Source organism: Salmo salar, chromosome ssa19 (assembly GCF_905237065.1).
Source record: "Salmo salar chromosome ssa19, Ssal_v3.1, whole genome shotgun sequence".
Lineage (NCBI taxonomy): Eukaryota > Metazoa > Chordata > Actinopteri > Salmoniformes > Salmonidae > Salmo > Salmo salar.
This window is the reverse complement of record NC_059460.1, coordinates 10,402,659-10,422,641: the sequence shown is the minus strand read 5'-3', so window position 1 is coordinate 10,422,641 and position 19,983 is coordinate 10,402,659. Positions and strand designations below refer to the sequence as shown.

At 43.7% G+C, this 19,983-nt stretch overlaps 1 protein-coding gene and 1 non-coding gene across 3 annotated transcripts in view; one reads left to right on the top strand and one right to left on the bottom strand.

Annotated features, from left to right (window-relative positions):
* LOC106578456 (E3 ubiquitin-protein ligase MARCHF6) overlaps positions 1-13,968 on the bottom strand; it is a 25,590-nt gene extending 11,622 nt beyond the window's left edge. The window contains exons 1-13 of one of the 2 annotated variants that reach the window (XM_014157265.2): positions 13,562-13,968; positions 13,234-13,330; positions 11,090-11,163; positions 10,640-10,783; positions 3,357-3,429; positions 2,901-3,072; positions 2,589-2,781; positions 2,363-2,424; positions 2,215-2,247; positions 1,727-1,778; positions 1,564-1,622; positions 1,069-1,149; positions 353-421 (exon numbers count right to left, since the gene is read on the bottom strand). In XM_014157265.2, the coding sequence (XP_014012740.2) occupies positions 353-421; positions 1,069-1,149; positions 1,564-1,622; positions 1,727-1,778; positions 2,215-2,247; positions 2,363-2,424; positions 2,589-2,781; positions 2,901-3,072; positions 3,357-3,429; positions 10,640-10,783; positions 11,090-11,163; positions 13,234-13,330; positions 13,562-13,580 (1,128 nt within the window). In that variant the 5' untranslated portion in view covers positions 13,581-13,968. Of the gene's footprint in view, positions 1-352; positions 422-1,068; positions 1,150-1,563; positions 1,623-1,726; positions 1,779-2,214; positions 2,248-2,362; positions 2,425-2,588; positions 2,782-2,900; positions 3,073-3,356; positions 3,430-10,639; positions 10,784-11,089; positions 11,164-13,233; positions 13,334-13,561 lie in introns of both variants that reach the window. The other variant, XM_014157264.2, reaches the window with a different exon arrangement.
* Positions 13,969-14,267: 299 nt separating this feature from the next.
* trnat-agu (transfer RNA threonine (anticodon AGU)) lies at positions 14,268-14,341 on the top strand. Its single transcript has one exon. It is a non-coding gene; the product is annotated as a tRNA-Thr (tRNA).
* Positions 14,342-19,983: the final 5,642 nt, after the last annotated feature.

Sequence of the window (19,983 nt, the reverse complement as noted above, 5' to 3'; positions counted from 1 at the left end):
GGGGAAAAAAACAGCAGTGTTGCAGTTCTTGACACTAGGGGGTGCACCTTGCACCTACTACCATACCCCGCTCAAAAGGCACTTAACTCTTTTGCCTTGCCCATTCACCCTCTGAATGGCACACATACACAATCAATGTCTCAATTGTCTCAAGGCTTAAACATTCTTCTTTAACCTGTCTCATCCCCTTCATCTACACTGATTGAAGTGGATTTAACAGGTGACATTAATAAGGAATCATAGTCTATGTCATGGAAAGAGAAAGTGCATTCCTATTGTTTTGTACACTCAAGTGTTTAATTAAGATTTATAGTAATAGATTTAAAGCCTAGATTTAAAACCGAAATGTTACCTTGACAACAATATAGCAGACCCCTAGTAGACGGCGGGACCTCTGGAACCTGACCAGAGCAGCAAACCCCTGAGAGACACCAGTTAAGGACAAACACAGGTTGACACGAGAACAAGAGTGAAATTCTAGAGTGAAGTTCAGGACAGGATCAACAGTCCACAGGAACGGGCAGTACAGTAATTATTTTCAGTGGAGTTATTTTGTGTTAAAAGCAGTGATAGAAGGAAATATCGTTTTGAATTTTTTTCATCCCTGCCCCTCCTCCCAACATTAAGACACCTTCTTCAGTCTTCAAATCACTATTTAAAACATTATAATAGGCCTTTATTATCTGGACAGGCAAGGAAAAGTAGATAGCTAACAGTTCTTTCTTTCATTTCTTGAACACTGCGCACCCAGCATAAAATGTGGCCTTTGCTATGGAAACTCATTTGCAGCAAAGTGCAGGGAGGGGGGGACAGACAGACGAGCAGCTAATGGAGGAAGTTATTCCTGATTTCTGCTCGGGACGGGAGTGATTTTTTAAATCAGGAAAGGAAAGTTGTCGGGGTTATAGAACTGTGGTGGGATGGGGACAGGACAAGACAGGAATTAATTTTCCCTCCCGTATCAACCTCTAAAACACATACTTTTATACACAAAAACAATGGAAAGGTCTTCCATGGTAACACTGCATGGTCACAGGAAGTGATCCCCATCAGTAGGCGGAAGGATACGTGACAGAGGATGAGCGTCATGGCCAGCAGGATGTACCCCACGATGGTCGTGATCAGGCCCTCGAAATGGGAAGCTTGAACCTAGAGAAGACACACATATTCAATATCATTCTGTGGTGGCAGAATTTGGGGTGAGCTGTTGTAACTTCTCCACGGATATGTTCTGTTGGACTGTGATGTTATGCATTTCATAGAGTCCTGGTATGTCTGCACCCTAACACAAGGCCATTGTGTTCTGGGAATGGTTGCTTGTATAAAGAAGTGTTGTGTAAACACTAAATAAGGGACACGGAACCATTTACTCTTCGAGTTCTTCCCTGTGAAATCAGAGATAGACTTCCCCTGCAGCTGCTTGATTAAAGATTGTTCTATTACACAATTAAATAGTCACTGTCTTAATCTTTATATCAAATTTTCCACAAAAATTCCATATCATTATACGGTCTATGTTTTGCTCAGAAAGGCAGGAGAGGTATGATACAAACTGTTTCTTACATATTCCTCAAAGCCAAGTCCCACGACAGAGAAGTGACCAATGTGGTATGGACAGAACGCTGGAAGAGAGAACAAGAAGATATATCAAAGCTCCCAGGCGTACCACCGTACCAGGCTAGTTGGTTTTAAGAAGGGTAGAGAGAGTTTGTGTTAGTGTACTTACCGAACACCAGGATGAAGAGAGTGTTCAGAGACACAACCCAGAACACATGCTCCTGGAAGACGAGACAAATGTCATGTTACTACTTTCTAGTGCTACTGCTTAGAAAACAGACAACCCCTTCCTTCACTGCAATAACATCCCATATTAAGTCTGCTAATCATACCCCATACCAGGTGTGTAAATATTACTCTATACCAGGTGTGTAAATATTACTCTATACAAGGCGTGTCAATAATACTCTGTACCAGGTGTGTAAATATTACTCTATACCAGGTGTGTAAATATTACTCTATACCAGGTGTGTAAATATTACTTTATACCAGGTGTGTCAATAATACTCTATACCAGGCGTGTCAATAATACTCTATACCAGGCGTGTCAATAATACTCTATAACAAGTGTTAATAATACCCTATACCAGGTGTGTAAATATTACTCTATACCAGGTGTGTAAATATTACTCTATACCAGGTGTGTAAAATACTTACTAAGAAAACCAAGGAGCCATCCAGTCCAAGCATCTGAGAGGTAGAGAGCGACATTAGGAGGTGATCGATGTAGTCATGGATAGTGTTGTGTCATGAAGTTGAGTCATGACAGATGTGTTGGAGATTGCTGAAACTAAACCAGTCTTACCCTCTCCCAGGTGAGCTCCTCTGCTGCTCTGTCCCATTCTAGAGCATTCCAGTTCATATCATCTACACATAGACAGAGAGACAGGGAGATGTAGAAAGAGAGATAGCGAGAGAGATAAAGAGAGATTGATAGAGCGAGAAAGAGATGGAGAGAAAGACATGTTATATAACTTAGTATTGCCGTTGCCATGTTACCCGTCAGCTGAGGGCTGGCCCTAGTCTCCTACCTTGAGCTCCATTGTTGGCGTCCGCATCTTCAGCCGCCGCCCCCTCTTCCTCATTGTCTAGTTCTGGCTCCTCCCCCTGTTCTGGGAGGCCGTCTGGGGGCTCTGGCTCTGCCTCGTTGTGAGCTGGAGGGGCGGCGGGGGCAGGGGGGGCTGCAGGGGGGTCATCAGCTGCTCCCTGACCTGCACCTGCAGCCTGGGGGAGGAATGTGGATGGAGGGGCTGTATGTGTGTGTGAGATCTTGTGTGCGCATGTACGTGTTACCTTGCATGTGTGTGTGTGTGTGTACGTGTTACTTTGCGTGCGTGTGTTACCTCGTTGGGCTGTTGTCCGGCTGCGTTGGGCTGGGGCTGCTGGTGGTGCTCCAGCCACAGGGGGGGACCACCGTGGACTATCTGCTCTCTTAACCACACCAGGCTGATGAAAGCACACAGCGAACACGTCACCACGAAACAGCCCTGTAGACAGTCCGCCAGCAGGTTCTCTCTACCAGGAGGGGGAGGAGAGAAAGACAGATGAATGTTCTACAACACTGTGATTAGAAAAGGCATTCACATCTGAGTTCTTGTTGTAGGTCGGTAGGAATAATGCAAAAATATCAAAAAGCTCTGAGAGCTTAAACAAGTGATGCCAGCAAGAGCAGTGTGTGGGTTTTTCTTTTCTTTGATGACCTACAGTACTGGAAATGGAGAAAACATCTCATATGAGGAGGGGGTGAGGAGTTACAGAGTCTGATTGGGGAAGGAGGAGGATACGACATCAGAACTCACGTGGAAAGCATGTCCAATGGCAGCGTCAGGAGCGAGCTCACGGAGCCGGTAAACAGACACTTGTAGATTCGACCTGAAGAGAAGAGGGAGACCGAGAGGAGCTATGGGCATCATCTCACCATTGGAGGAAACACTGAAGAGAGATGTACATAAAGGACCACAATCCAGTCTTGGTTAGGAGCAAAGCTCCCTCTTAGAATAATTTGAACACCTAAAACATTAACTGACAACTGAAGCCAAATGTGTTTAGGCAGGGGCAGCCTAAGTAATTGTATGAGAAACCCTTATATTGTAATCCTGAATGTTTTCCTCACAGTCCTAATAGAGTGGATAGTGTACAAACAAGTGTAAGACGGCGCCGACAGTTATGGTCGCCTCGCTTCGAGTCCTTAGGAAACTACGCAGTATTTCGTTTTTTTATGTATTATTTCTTATATTGTTACCCCAGGAAATGTTAGGTCTTATTACATACAGCGGGAAGAACTATTGGATATAAGAGCGCCGTCAGCTTACCAACATTACGACCAGGAATATGACTTTCCCGAAGCGGATCCTCTGTTTGAACCACCACCCAGGACAATGGATCTAATCCCAGAAGCCGACCCAAACAATTGCGCCGCAGAAGGGGCAGACAGAGAGGCCTCCTGGTCAGGCTGCGTAGACGTGCACATCGCCCACCACTCCCGAGTATACTACTCGCCAATGTCCAGTCTCTTGACAACAAGATAGATTAAATTCGAGCAAGGGTTGCCTTCCAGAGAGACATCAGAGATTGTAACATTCTCTGTTTCACGGAAACATGGCTCTCTCAGGATATGTTGTCGGAATCGGTTCAGCCACCAGGCTTCTCCATGCATCGCGCCGACAGAGATTACCTCCTCTCTGGGAAGACGAAGGGCGGAGGTGTACGCTTCATGATTAACGACTCATAGTGTAATCATAACATACAGGAACTCAAGTCCTTCTGCTCACCCAACCTAGAATTCCTTACAAATCAAATGCCTGCCATATTATCTCCCAAGATAATTCTTGTCAGTTATCATCACAGTGGTGTACAATCCCCCTCAAGCAGACACCAAGACAGCCCTCAAGGACCTTTCACTGGACTCTATGTAAACTGGAAACCATATATCCTGAGGCTGCATTTATTGTAGCTGGGGATCTTAGCAAAGCAAATTTGAGAACAAGGCTACCTAAACAGCATATTGATTGCACTACGCGCGGGTGTAATACACAATCACTGCTACTCTAACTTCCGCGATGCATACAAAGCCCTCCCAAGCACTCTCTTCTGCAAATCCGACCACGACGCCATCTTGCTCCTGCCGTCTTAAAGGCAGAAACTCAAACAGGATGTACCAGTGACTAGAACCATTCAATGCTGGTCTGACCAATCGGAATCCACTCTTCAATATTGTTTTGATCACGCGAACTAGGATATGTACCTGTCAGCCTCTGATAACATTTTTACATTTTATTCATTTAGCAGACACTCTTATCCAGAGTGACTTACAGTAGTGAATTGCATACATTTCATAAATTTTATTTTCCGTACTGGTCCCCCGTGGGAATCGAACCCACAACCCTGGCATTGCAAACACCATGCTCTACCAACTGAGCCACACAGGAACGCTAACAACATCAATCTATATGTTGACTCGGTGAGTGAGTTTATAAAGAAGTGCATTGGAGAGGTTGTACCCACTGTGACTATTAAAACCTACCCTAACCAGAAACCGTGGATGGACAGCAGCATTCACGCAAAACTGAAAGCGCAAACCACATTTAAACATGGAAAGAGGTCTGGGAATATGGCTGAATATAAACAGCGTAGTTATTCACTCCGCTAGGCAATCAAACAAGCGAAATTCCGGTACAGGGACGAAGTGGAGTCGTAATTCAACGGCTCAGACACGAGACGTATGTGGCAGGGTCGACATGAAATCACCGACTACATAAAGAAAAGCAGCCACGTCACGGACACCAACGTCACGCTTCCAGACAAACTAAACACCTTCTTTGCCAGCTTTGAGGATAATACAGTGCTATCAAGTTCGCAGACGACACAACAGTAGTGGGCTTGATTACCAACAACAATGAGACCGCGTACAAGGAGGTGGTGAGGGCCCTCGGAGTGTGGTGTCAGGAAAACAACCTCTCACACAACATCAAAAAAACAAAAGGAGATGATCGTGGACTTCAGGAAACAGCAGAGGGAGCACCCCCCTACCCACATCGAACAGACAGCAGTGGAGAAGGTGGAAAGTTAAGTTCCTCGGCATACACGTTACAGACAAACTGAAATGGTCCACCCACACAGACAGTGTGGTGAAGAAGGCGCAACAGCAGAGTATGTTCCAGTCCCTGGTGTCTCTCTGGAAGAAGATCCTCGCCCTGAACTTGTCTACTTTATTGTCCAGAGACTGAACATTAGCGAGTAATATACTCTGCCGGCAGCATCTTGGAGCCGGCTCTGGTATAAGTTCAATTGCCCTGGGGGTACGAACAAAGGATCCAATTCCGGAAAGTCGTATTCCTGGTGGTAATGCTGGTGAGTTACCAGCATTAGTACCCGCTCTTATATCCAAAAGTTATTTCCGGCTGTATATAATAACACAAAAAACATTCTGGGCTGATAATTTAAGAAATAACACACAACAACAAAAAATATTGCAAAGTAGCTTAGGAGCTAGAAGCAGAGCTGCCATGTCTGTCGGCCCATCTTTTAAACAATAGTGTTCTTTAGGACCATGCAGATGCCTCTGAGTAGTTGAGTAGGCAGTTTGGAGTGTTTATCCGACTGGATTGAAAAAATAAAAATGGTGCCGCCCTCCCCCCAAACGTGGCAAGGTCTTAAGCAAGGACTTATACCCGATCTAACATCTCTGGAAAGACCTGATAATAGCTGTGCAGCGACGCTGCAGAGAAGAATGTGAGAAACTCCCCAAATACAGGTGTGCCAAGTTTGTAGCGTCATACCCAAGAAGACTCAAGGCTGTAATCGCTGCCAAAGGTGCTTCAACAAAGTACTGAGTAAAGGGTCTGAATACCTATGTAAATGGGATATTTAAGATGTGTATTTTTTAGGAATTTGCAAAAGATAAAAAATAAAAGCTGTTTTTGCTTTGTCATTATGGGGTGGTGTGTGTAGATTGATGATTAAAAGTTTTACTTTGTAATCAATTTTAGAATAAGGCTATAACGTAACAAAATGTGGGAAAAGTCATAGGGTCTGAATACTTTCCCAATGCACTGTATATTCCTTCCTCCGATTGCTCCAGCCAAATCACAGGTAGGCCTTTGCAAATCAAATCAAATTTTATGTTACATGCGCCGAATACAAGCCCATAACCAACAATGCAGTTGTAAGAATAATAAGTGTTAAGTAAAAAATAGATAAGTTGACTTGTTTACGTGCTGCTGTGGAGTTTGTTGCTAACCTTACTTTGCTACCTGCCAACTTCACGGTTTTTACTGTTTAATTACCGTTTTATATTTTCCCCTCGCTCTACTTTTTTCATTCAACTTTTTTCACCCCGGACGCTTGATCTCGACGTGGTTCATCAGGACCTCCACCAGCCGAAGCTAAGTAGTAACATTATGCCTTCTAATTGCTGTCACTGTACTCATAATATATGGCGAGGTTGCGGTGCTGCAAGCCCAGATTCAGACGCAATCGTTAGGCAAGGGTAATTTAAGTGTCGGAAAGGATGAAACAGCGTCTGTGCCACCAATAAGTACAGATGGTAGTATAAATCCCCTCGCACAGTCCCCGCAGCCGGACAATTTTCTCATGGCTTCTGGAAGGAAATGCTGTATGAATGCTCAACTGGTGTCGCTCATTCAGCCGACAGAAACTTTCAACCGGTTCTCACCATTAAGCAGCGAGTCGGAGTCAGAGCCTTCTCTGGTCTCTGCTCCTCCCGTTACGGGGTCTGAGATGCCGAAGCCTCCCACCATTAGCTCTGACAAATTGAAAACCCAAGTCATTGGTGACTCCATTACCCGCAGTATTACACTTCAAAATAATCATCCTGCGATCATACACTGTTTACCATGGGGCAGGGCTACGGACGTTAAGGCTAATCTGAAGACAGTGCTGGTTAAGGCTAAAACTGGCGAGTGTAGAGAGTATAGAGATATTGTTATCCACGTCGGCACCAACGATTTTAGGATGAAACAGTCAGAGGTCACCAAGCGCAACATAGCTTCAGGGTGTAAATTAGCTAGAAAGATGTGTCGGCATCAAGTAATTGTCTCTGGCCCCCTCCCAGTTAAGGGGAGTGATGAGCTCTACAGCAGAGTCTCACAAATCAATCACTGGTTGAAAACTGTTTTCTGCCCCTCCCAAAAGATAGAATTTGTAGATAATTGGCCCTCTTTCTGGGACTCACCCACAAACAGGACCAAGCCTGGCCTGCTGAGGAGCGACAGACTCTATCCTAGCTGGAGGGTTGCTCTCATCTTATCTACGAACATAGACAGAGCTCTAACTCCCCTAGCTCCACAATGAGATAGGGTGCAGGCCAGGCAGCAGGCTGTTAGCCAGCCTGCCAGCTTAGTGGAGTCTGCCACTAGCAGTCAGTGTAGTCAGCTCAGCTATCCCCATTGAGACCGTGTCTGTGCCTCGATCTAGGTTGAGTAAAACTAAACATGGTGGTGTTCGCTTTAGCAATCTCACTGGAATAAAGACCTCCTCCATTCTTGTCCTTATTACAAGAGATTTGAGATGTGAGAGATCACAAATAGGGCTACTTAATGTTAGATCCCTCCCTTCCAAGGCAGTTATAGTCAATGAACTAATCACTGATCATAATCTTGATGTGATTGGCCTGACTGAAACATGGCTTAAACCTGATGAATTTACTGTGTTAAATGAGGCCTCTCCTCCTGGTTACACTAGTGACCATATCCCCCGCACATCCCGCAAAGGCGGAGGTGTTGCTAACATTTACAATAGCAAATTTCAATTTACAAAAAAATAAATGACTGCATTTGTCTTTTGAGCTTCTAGTTATGAAATCTATGCAGCCTACTCAACCACTTTCTATAGCTACTGTTTACAGGCCTCCTGGGCCATATGCAGCGTTCCTCACTGAGTTCCCTGAATTCCTATCGGACATTGTAGTCACAGCAGATAATATTCTAATTTTTGGTGACTAATATTCATATGAAAAAGTCCACAGACCCACTCCAAAAGGCTTTCGGAGCCATCATCGACTCAGTGGGTTTTGTCCAAAATGTCTCCGGACCGACACACTGCCACAGTCATACTCTGGACCTAGTTTTGTCCCGTGGAATAAATGTTGTGGATCTTAATGTTTTTCTTCATAATCCTGGACAATCGGACCACCATTTTGTTACGTTTGCAATCGCAACAAATAATCTGTTCAGACCCCTACCAAGGATCATCAAAAGCCGTGCTATAAATTCTGAGACAACCCAAAGATTCCTAGATGCCCTTCCAGACTCCCTCCACCTACCCAAGGACGTCAGAGTACAAAAATCAGTTAATTAACCACCTAACTGAGGAACTCAATATAACCTTGCGTAATACCCTAGATGCAGTCGCACCCCTAAAAACAAAAAACATTTGTCATAAGAAACTATCTCCCTGGTATACAGTAAATACCCGAGCTCTGAAGCAAGCTTCCAGAAAATTGGAACAGAAATGGCGCAACACCAAATTGGAAGTCTTTTCCTGACTAGCTTGGAAAGACAGTACCGTGCAGTATTGAAGAGCCCTCACTGCTGCTCGATCATCCTATTTTTCCAACTTAATTGAGGAAAATAAGAACAATCCAAAATTTACTTTTGATACTGTTGCAAAGCTAACTAAAAAGCAGCATTCCCCAAGAGAGGATGGCTTTCACTTCAGCAGTAATAAATTCATGAACTTCTTTGAGGAAAAGATCATGATCATTAGAAAGCAAATTACGGACTCCTCTTTAAATCTGCGTATTCCTCCAAAGCTCAGTTGTCCTAAGTAAAAAATTGAAATAAAAGTAACAAATAATTAAAGAGCAGCAGTAAATGAACAGTAGTGAGGCTATATACAGGGGCTACCGGTACAGAGTCAATCAATGTGTAGGGGCACCGGTTAGTCAAGGTATTGAGGCAATATGCACATGTAGGTAGAGTTAAATAGAGAGTAGCAGCAGCATAAAAGGGGGGGGGTTTGCAATGCAAATAGTCTTGGTAGCCATTTGATTAGCTGTTCAGGAGTCTTACGGCTTGGGGGTAGCTGTTGTTTAGAAGCATTTTGGACCTAGACTTGGCGCTCCGGTACCGCTTGCTGTGCGGTTGCAGAGAGGCTGGAGTCTTTGACAATTTTTAGGGCCTTCTTCTGACACCACCTGGTATAGAGGTCCTGGATGGTAGGAAGCTTGGCCCAAGTGATGTACTGGGCCGTACGCACTACTCTCTGTAGTGCCTTGTGGTCAGAGGCTAAGCAGTTGCCATACCAGGCAGTGATGCAACCAGTCAGGATGTTCTCGATGGTACAGCTGTAGAACTTTGAGGATCTGAGGACCTATGTAAAATCTTTTCAGTCTCCTGAGGGGGAATAGGCTTTGTCGTGCCCTGTTCACGACTGCCTTGGTGTGCTCGGACCATGATAGTTTGTCGGTGATGTGGACAACAAGGAACTTGAAGCTCTCAACCTGCTCCACTACAGCCCCGTCGATGAGAATGGGGGCGTGTTCGGTCCTCCTTTTCCTGTAGTCCACAATCAACTCCTTTGTCTTGATCACGTTGAGGGAGAGGTTGTTGTCCTGGCACCACACGGCACCAAATATGAGCAAATCAGCCATTCTATGCATTATTCTATTATATACTGAACAGTGGTCAGTTAAATTCAATGTGTTTTATTGAGTAGAGGTGTGAATTTCAATTCCAGGTTTTTGGAGAACATTTAGAAAACTTGAACAAGCGTCCTGGGGACGGAGCAAACAGAAGGCCACAGATTTTTTTACCACCGTGGTATCGTTATTCTCCACGGAATCGTGATACTTGGCCTGGTATCGTATCGTTTCTAAAATGTTAGCATTGTGACAAGCCTAGTACAAATAATCAAACACACCAGCGGGATTTACCGAACTGGGAAATGACAGATTGTATTACAACGCTGTTCCACTTCTAATTCTCCTGATCCTGTAAAACCAGAACACACTGAAACTTTACTTAGTGTGTGTGTACAGGTTATGTGAGTGATACTGTATTGAAGAGTCAAGTGTTGACGCATTGGTGTGTGTATATGTGTCCGCGTGTGTCATTCTACTCACATGCAGTGAGGGGGACCACCCCCAGCCATGCGAAGGCCACCAGTGTGTAGTGAAACCAGTATCGTATGGCCGTGCCCACACTGGTCAGCAGGCCAGCACAGATGTCTTGGATGGGCAGGCGGGGGGGCATGTCTGGGGAGTAAACTGGAGCACAGACAGAGAGAGAGGGATGAGACACTCCATGTTCAAAGTTACAAACTTGGTCAATAACTTAGAGAGAGAATAATAAGGTTGAGAAATGACTTAAAAATAACAAAAAGTATGTAGAACCTAAAAGGGTTTTTTGGTCTGTCCCAATAGGAGAATACTTTGAATAACCCTTTTGGGTTCCAGTTAGAAAACAGGTTTCTAAGACTGTATTCAATGGCAGAGCCTCCCAGTCTGAAGTCACCCCCTTGCAACAGAGCACGTTTTTAGACTGACAGGTCAATGCCACGGACGGGTACTTACTTGGTGTGAAAGCAAATCTGTGCTTGCATAATTCACAGTACTCCTTCCTGCTGTGCTTCAGCCACTGGACCAAACTGTAAACAACAACAATAGTAAAAGAGGTGTGTTTCAGCGGAGGAACTAACTTGTGCAAATGCAGGCATGGAATACTGGCTTCCTCACTCAAGTAGGACAATTCAGTTCAACTCACATGGGGTGATGCGTGGGTGGTATGTGGGGTGTGGTGCGTGTGAACGCGAGTGAGACAGAGAACAGCCCACACTGAACCGCCCACAAGACTCTCATACATACACCTCAGTCCATTCATTCATAAGCCCACCATCCTATAATGCCTTCTATAAGACAGAGTATAACGCTTGCTACTGTAACCCTGAGCTGTCTAGCATTCGTGATTCTGTGGTACTAGTTTGCACTGTAATGTGAATAAAATATTACGTCACACACACACAGCTAGTGTCCAGTTACCCTACATGTTAGTAACACCATGACATACAAGTGTAACCAACTAAGCCTAGGTAACATGGTATCTACAGTGAGGGGAAAAAAGTATTTGATCCCCTGCTGATTTTATTTCCCTCATTAAAATGCAAATCAATTTATAACATTTTTGACATGTGTTTTTCTGGATTTTTGTTGTTGTTATTCTGTCTCTCACTGTTCAAATAAACCTACCATTCAAATTATAGACTGATCATTTCTTTGTCAGTGGGCAAATTTACAAAATCAGCAGGGGATCAAATACTTTTTTCCCCTCACTGTATATGTCCAGCTTAATGAATAGTGTGTGACCAGTACTCTGACCCAACAGGTGCTATTAGAGATCAGTGACATAATGACAGAGCAGATTTTGTGGCGGCAGGTAGCCTAGTGGTTAGAGCTTGCTGGACTTGTAACCTAAAGGTTGCAAGATCGAATCCCTGAGCTGACAAGGTAAAAATCTGTCGTTCTGACCCTGAATAAGGCAGTTAACCCACTGTTCCTAGGCCGTCATTGAAATTAAAAATGTGTTCTTAAATTAACCGCTTGGTTAAATAGAGGTAAAATCAAAAATATTCTCAGAAATGGGATGATGTCGATGACGCTGTACTACTGTACCCTGTGACCACACCTGCAGTAACCTAAAGGCTTAGTAAACCACACCACAGTAGTTCAGGAGGGTTCCGACTGCTTATCATTACTAATCTGTGTCTCATAGCTAATAGCCTAAGTGACAAATCAGCAACTTTCCTCAGTATTCCCAGGTTCTAATTCTAATAACAAAGTAGGCTATTTTAGAAGCCACTGATTGTCATCCAAAAAGTGTTGCTAGGCCTGAATGTTTTTTTAATCTTCAGTTTGCTCCTCTGTTATGCCACCCTTGGTTGGAAAGTGAGATAGTGACAGTATTGTTATTCCTCTACTCCTAAATCCCGAACCAGCCTTGCCTGAGCCAATGCCACACACACACACTACCCAATAAATGTACCAGCAGCATGGCATTAACTACCCAGCTCTGAACAATTAACTACTGGGTTATGTAAGTCAGTGATTGCGCCCTAGCTGTTGCCACACTGTGTGTGAGTGTGTGTGTGTAATGTAGAGTTACACTAGCAGGCCTAGAGGCTAAGCCTATCATTCTAACTCAATGGAAAAATACATTTAGACTTCAGTCTAAAATAGTCTCAATTACTGGCTGCTATCCTTTGCGTTATTTCAGCACAGCCCAGCTAATTGTTTTTCCTTTGTTAGACCCACACTGCAGAGAAGCCATCTGGGAAGGCAGAGAAACCAGCTGTGATAGCAGACAAATTTAGGGTGGTCACTTGGACGCAGGCCAAAACCATCACCTCAGGACAGTCTTAGGTAACAGCTAGGACCTATGTTATAGCTGTATATCAACATTAACGTTACTTCCTCCTACCGACTCAAATGTTACTCTATGTCCATTATGTCAGAGGAGCAGTAAGGAGGTTTGTCTATTGCTAATACTTGGGGCTGGTGTGGCGGGGTATAGTCGGACTATAAATATTAGGCCTACATACAGTATACAGTGGACTCCTGATAAGTAAAACAATATTGAGGTTCCAATTCAATGACATTCTTTGTAATTGCTCCTGATGACTGCATACTCACAGTGTGATCAAGTCAGACAAATAGCCACTCACCATTCCTGATGGATGAACTTGATACTGCCGGTGCAGACACAGGGGTGGTACAGGGGCTTGTCTGGGGTCCCCTCCGAACGACACACACGACATATATCTGCTACAAACAGACAAAAGAGGAAGATATTAGTTCATTTGTTCAGAGAAACATTTTATTATCGATGGCTCATGTCACTGTTTGGGTGTCTGCCGACGAAAAATGTGTTTGCAGCTGACGTTGGCAAGGTAAACTAACGTTACCCACAGTCTGAACAATGTGGTCTCTAACAGTAGTGTAAATCAGCTAACGTTACAAGTAACGTTAGACTGACTGTAAAATGACATTTACCTTCATCTGCCGTTTCCATTTTACTGGATGACGCGCTCCCCTCTTCTGTAGCAGTAGTTTGCTATCGCAAACCCATTCACAACGCGAAGGCCAGTGTTTTTAGCCGATTTGGAATAGACTAGCTCGCTAGCTATCCTTGATAAAATGGTGTCCACTTTGATGGACACTAGAATCCCAGTCTTGACTTGTTTCGTGACACGCGCAGTCAGAACACGATCGATGTTCCTTTTCACTGCAAGCCGATTATGTATGTTGGACCGGTAGCGGTTGTCAAACGGAGATCAATAGCAAGCATAGCTAGCTACCCTTTACTTTTAAATTCAACACGATCAAGGCGACGATTAGGTACCTAGCTAGATCTCTTTGACCCGTCACAACATTGATACCTTGCGACAGTGTGCGCCGCTTTCTGGCCGCGGTGGCAGCTTTTGGATTTGGTCACGTGAGATTACGTGGGGCTTGTGTTTTCTGACACGTGTAGATAGTGACACCCTGAGGTATTTAGCTGTTACTACATCATACCAATATGTCTGTGACTGAATACCATTTTCCTTTAGATTGATGTCTGATCCACCACTTTACACCGTTCTGGTCTTTACAGTTCATACTGGAATGTGATGTGGAAACTGCACACAATATACTTTACAAATCCTTACATTACCAAAGGTCAAGAATGAGTAACTTATGTCATGCCTATTACATCACTGGCGCTGTGGCTTAGTTGGTTAAAGCGCCTGTCTAGTAAACAGGAGATCCTGAGTTCGAATCTCAGCAGTGCCTTTTTGAAATTAGTACAGTTCGGAAGTGTCCCAGCTGAAACAAGATGAGGCGACTTCAATGATTATTACGAGTTTGTATTTTCTACAATAAAAAACGTTTTTTAAATCGTTCAATTTTGGTTGGGATGAACTTCAGACTGTGTAGGAACGAATGTAACTCACGCTATTTGAACAAGGCGTTCCTTGCGGTCAGCCGGTGACTAGGATTCACATGATTCTCTTCAGCCTCAGAAGAAAAACTAAACTTAACTCTAAGCGGGAAGGGAACAAATGTACATTTCATTCTGCAAAGTCCCCGTTTCAGAGTATGAGTTTTAGCCAGAAATAACAATAAATTGGCCAAATAAGTGTTCTATTAAATAAATAGTCTCATAAATAAAGTCTCATAAATTCGGAACTAATGACAATCGCCAAATGCCATTATGCTATTTTGTGTAACAGATGTCTCTTTCCATTCACCACTGTTTGGAGGCTGGAAATATGTTGCAGTTTGATGAACGTGTGCGGTCAGGCTAGTAAAACGTTGGGATCGGGAACAACTATTACCCAGTGGTGTAAAGTACTTAAGTAGTACTTTAAAGTATTTTTACTTACACCCCCAAAAAAGACTTTTTTGGGGGTGTATGTACTTTACTTTACTATTTATATTTTTGACAACTTTTACTTCATTACATTCCTAAAGAAAATAATGTACTTTTTACTCCATACATTAGGCCTTCATTGTAAATAAGAATTTGTTCTTTACTGACTTGCCTAGTTAAATTACGGTTAAATAAATAAAGGAGCCCTATGAAGTGATTTTTTGACAATCAGATGTGATAAAGATGTCATTTACTGGTTGAAATCTGGTAGGGATCTCTTATAACCAGTCATAAATATACATTTTGGGGGCAGGTAAACACAGTGGTGGAAAAAGTTCCCAATTGTCATACCTTAATAGAAAATGACTCAAGTAAAAGTAATCCAGTAAAATTCTACTTGAGTAAAAGTCTAAAAGTTTTTGGTTTTAAATATACATAAGTATAAAAAGTAAATGTAATTGCTCTAATATACTTAAGTATGAAAAGTAAAAGTACAAATAAAACATTCCTTATATTAAGCAACGTTTTTTTTTAATGTATGGATAGCCTGGGGCACACTCCAACACTCAGACATCATTTACAAACAAAGCATGAGTCCACCAGATCAGAGGCAGTAGGGATGACGAGGGATGTTCTCTCGATAAGTGTGTGAATTTAACAATTTTCTCTCCCGCTAAGCATTCAAAATGTAACGAGTACTTTTGGGTGTGAGGGATAAAAAGTACATTATTTTCTTTAGGAATGTAGTGAAGTTAAAAGTTGTCAAAAATATAAATAGTATAGTACAGATACCCCCCAAAAACGACTCAAGTAGAACTTTAAAGTATGTATACTTAAGTACTTTACCCCATTGGGTAAACGTAGTTGTACTTGATCCCAGCGCTTTCTCACTAAAGCATACTTACCAGAAGTCCACTGGCACGCTCTGACAATAAAATAATGTGCATCGCAAAACAATATGGCTCTGTACAGTTTGTTCATATTGGTAAGGCGCCGAGTTACGGATAACTATTGCCACTTGCAGTGTGAAAAACCTTTGAAATGTAAATTCTCATTTATTGAAAATGAAGATTAGTGGCTCAATTAAATCCAACCCGCATTGCAGTAGTTACGCAGTATGCATTTTTCCAATGATCAAATTAACTCATGGATTGGACTTGGGTACAGTATAACAACCAACAACTACTATCAGGGCGACACTTCTCACAGGCATGCTTTCACTTTCAGAATTGTGTGGGCACAGGATGAATAATGTAAATAAAGGCATTGAAGAAAAAAAAAAAATATATATATATATATATATCTGCCCCATTAGCCAGAAGAGGACTGGCCACCCCTCCGGCACCTGGTTCCTCTAGGTTTCTTCCTATGTTCCAGCCTTTCTAGGGAGTTTTTCCTAGCCACCGTGCTTCTACATCTGCATTGCTTGCCCTCTGGGGTTTTAGGCTTCTTGCTTATAAAGAAACCTTGTGACAACTGCTGATGTAAAAAGGGCCTTTATAAAAGTGTTTGATTGATTGATTAGAACTCACAAACATTGAACTATGAGCCAACTGTTTTAACAGACTGCAACATCAATCAGTTGAAGCAGTTTGAAAAAAATACGAGTTGGCCATTGTCATCTATTTCATGTTACAATGGCTGTAGCTATGAATATAAATGTATAATCCTCATAGCCTACATGATTTTCTCCTTCGTAAAAGCTTGTAAAAGGGAAAGATGAATGGAGCAAAGTACAGAGAGATCCTTGATGAAAAGCTTCTGCAGCATGCTTAGGACCTCAGACTGGGGCGAAGGTTCACCTTCCAACAGGACAACGACGCTAAGCACAAAGCCAAGACAAAGCAGAAGTAGCTTCGAGACAAGTCTTTGAATGTACTTGAGTGGCCCAGCCAGAGCCCGGACTTGAACCCAATCTAACATCTCTGGAGAGACCTGAAAATAGCTGTTCAGCGACAGATCCCCATCCAACCTGACAGAGCTTGAGAGGATCTGCAGAGAAGAATGGGAGAAACTCCCCAAATACAGGTCTGCCAAGCTTGTAGCATCATATCCAAGAAGACTCAAATCAAAGTTTACTTGTCACGTGCGCTAAATATAACAGGTGTAGACCGTACAGTGAAATGCTTACTTACAAGCCCTAACCAACAGCACAATTTAAGTAAAAATTAGGTAAACAATAGATAAGTAAAGAAATAAAAAACAAAACAGTACAATGACAGTGAAAATAACAGTAACAAGGCTATATACAGGTGGTACCAGTAGAGTCAATGTGCTTGGGCACTGGTTAGTTGGGCTAATTGAGGTAATATGTACATGTAGGTATAGTTAAAGTGACTATGCATAGATGATAAACAGAGAGTAGCAGCAGAGTAAAAGAGGGGGTTGGCAGGTGGGGAGTTTTGGGACACAATGCAAATAGTCCGGGTAGCCAATGTGTGGGGGCACCGGTTAGTCGGCCTAATTGAGGTAATATGTTCATGAATGTATAGTTAAAGTGACTGCATAGATGATAAACAGAGAGAAGCAGCAGCGTAAAAGAGGGGGTTGGCGGTTGGGGGGGTGGCGGGACACAATGCAAATAGTCCTGGTAGCCAATGTGCGGGGGCACCGGATAGTCGGGCTAATTGAGGTAATTTGTACATGTAGGTATAGTTAAAGTGACTGCATAGATGATAAACAGAGAGTAGCAGCAGCGTAAAAGAGGGGTTGGCAGGACACAATTTGCATTGTAGCAGGACACAATGCAAATAGTCTGGTTAGCCATTTCATTACCTGTTCAGGAGTCTTATGGACACCAAGGAACTTGAAGCTCTCAACCTGCTCCACTACAGCCCTGTCGATGAGAATGGGGGCGTGCTCGGTTCTCCTTTTCCTGTAGGCCACAATCACCTCCTTTGTCTTGATTACATTGAGGGATAGGTTGTTATTCTGGCACCACCCGGCCAGGTCCCTGACCTCCCTATAGGCTGTCTCGTCGTTGTTGGGGATCAGGCCTACCACTGTTGTGTCGCCTGCAAACTTAACAATGGTGTTGGAGTCGTGCCTGGCCATACAGTCTTGGGTGAACAGGGAGTACAGGAGGGGACTGAGCAAGTACCCCTGAGGGGCTCCAATGTTGAGGATCAGCATGGCAGATGTGTTGCTACCTACCCTCACCACCTGGGGGCAGCCCACCAGGAAGTCCAGGATCCAGTTGCAGAGGGAGAGGTTTAATCCCAGGACGCTTAGCTTACTGATGAGCTTTCGTGGTATTGAACGCTGAGCTGTAGTCAATGAATAGCATTCTCACATAGGTGTTCATTTTGTCCAGGTGTGAAAGGGCAGCGTGGAGTGCAATAGAGATTGCATCATCTGTGGATCTGTTTGAGCGGTATGCAAATTGGAGTGGGTCTAGGGTTTCTGGGATAATAGTGTTAATGAGTCTTTCAAGTTTAGCAGAAGTAACCGTCCAGAAAACATGGATCCCTGCCCTGTCAGTCCTGCTTCATACTCTAATTTAAAAGTAGAGAAGCATTCCCTTACTAGTGATACACTACTTTAATGTTGTCTTCTGGAATAGTCAGTGTATGAACAGTCAATAGTTGATCTTCCTATACTTATTAGAAATAAATATTAGGCTGGAATGTTCATCTTTCAAAATGATGAATGCTACAGTCAATCTAGCAGTGTGTTTGATCTCCTGTGCTCACAGACAGACCAAAGGTGGCCTTCTATACTGCTTTGATGAATGGAAGATATGTGGGTCCCTATAATACTGAAACCACCCTGGTCTACAACATTGGCACAGCCTACAATCCAACTACAGTTATTACATTTGTGGAAGTTGCAATAATTGTAAACTCAGCAAAAAAGTTCCCGGACATGTGTAAATATTTGTATGAACATAACAAGATTCAACTACTGAGACATAAACTGAACAAGTTCCAGACATGGAATAATGTGTCCCTGAACAAAGGGGGGGGGGGGTTCAAAATCAAAAGTAACAGTCAGTATCTGGTGTGGCCACCAGCTGCATTAAGTACTGCAGTGCATCTTCTCCTCATGGACGGCACCAGAGTTGCCAGTCCTTGCTGTGAGATGTTACCCCCACTCTTCCACCAAGGCACCTGCAAGTTCCCAGACATTTCTGGGGGGAATGGCCCTAGCCCTCACCCTCCGATCCAACAGGTCCCAGACGTACTCAATGGGATTGAGATCCGGGCTCTTCCCTGGCCATGGAAGAACACTGACATTCCTGTCTTGCAGGAAATCACGCACAGAACGAGCAGTATAGCTGATGGCATTGTCATGCTGGAGGGTCATGTTAGGATGAGCCTGCAGGAAGGGTACCACATGAAGGAAAGGATGTCTTCCCTGTAACGCACAGCGTTGAGATTGCCTGAAATGACAAGCTCAGTCCGATGATGTGACATCACGCCAGACCATGACGAATCCCTCCACCTCCAAATCGATCCCGCTCCAGAGTACAGGCCTCGGTGTAACGCTCATTCCTTTGACGATAAATGCGATTCCGACCATCACCCCATGTGAGACAAAACCGCGACTGTCTGGTCCAGCGATGGTGAGTTTGTGCCCATAGGCAACGTTGTTGCCGGTGATGTCTGGTGATGACCTGCCTAACAGGCCTACAAGCCCTCAGTCCAGCCTCTCTCAGCTTATTGCGGACAGTCTGAGCACTAATGGAGGGATTGTGCGTTCCTGGTGTAACTCGGGCTATTGTTATTGCCATCCTGTACCTGTCCCGCAGGTGTGATGTTCGGATGTACCAATCCTGTGCAGGTGTTGTTACACGTGGTCTGGCACTGCGGTCAGCTGTCCATCCTGTCATTATATTACGTACTGTCAGGGGTTGATTTACACATTGATCACCCGGGGCAAGCCAGGAGAGCTCTCATAATAGTGGGCTGGTCCTACATTAATATATCAAACATATGGGCGAGCCAATGTTCACATTTCTAATGATAGGGGTGACATAGACGCATCCTGATAAAGGTTGAGCTAACAGCACATTGCTAGGTCTTATCAAACCAGGGGCCGTATAGCTCTACTGGTGTTGAAC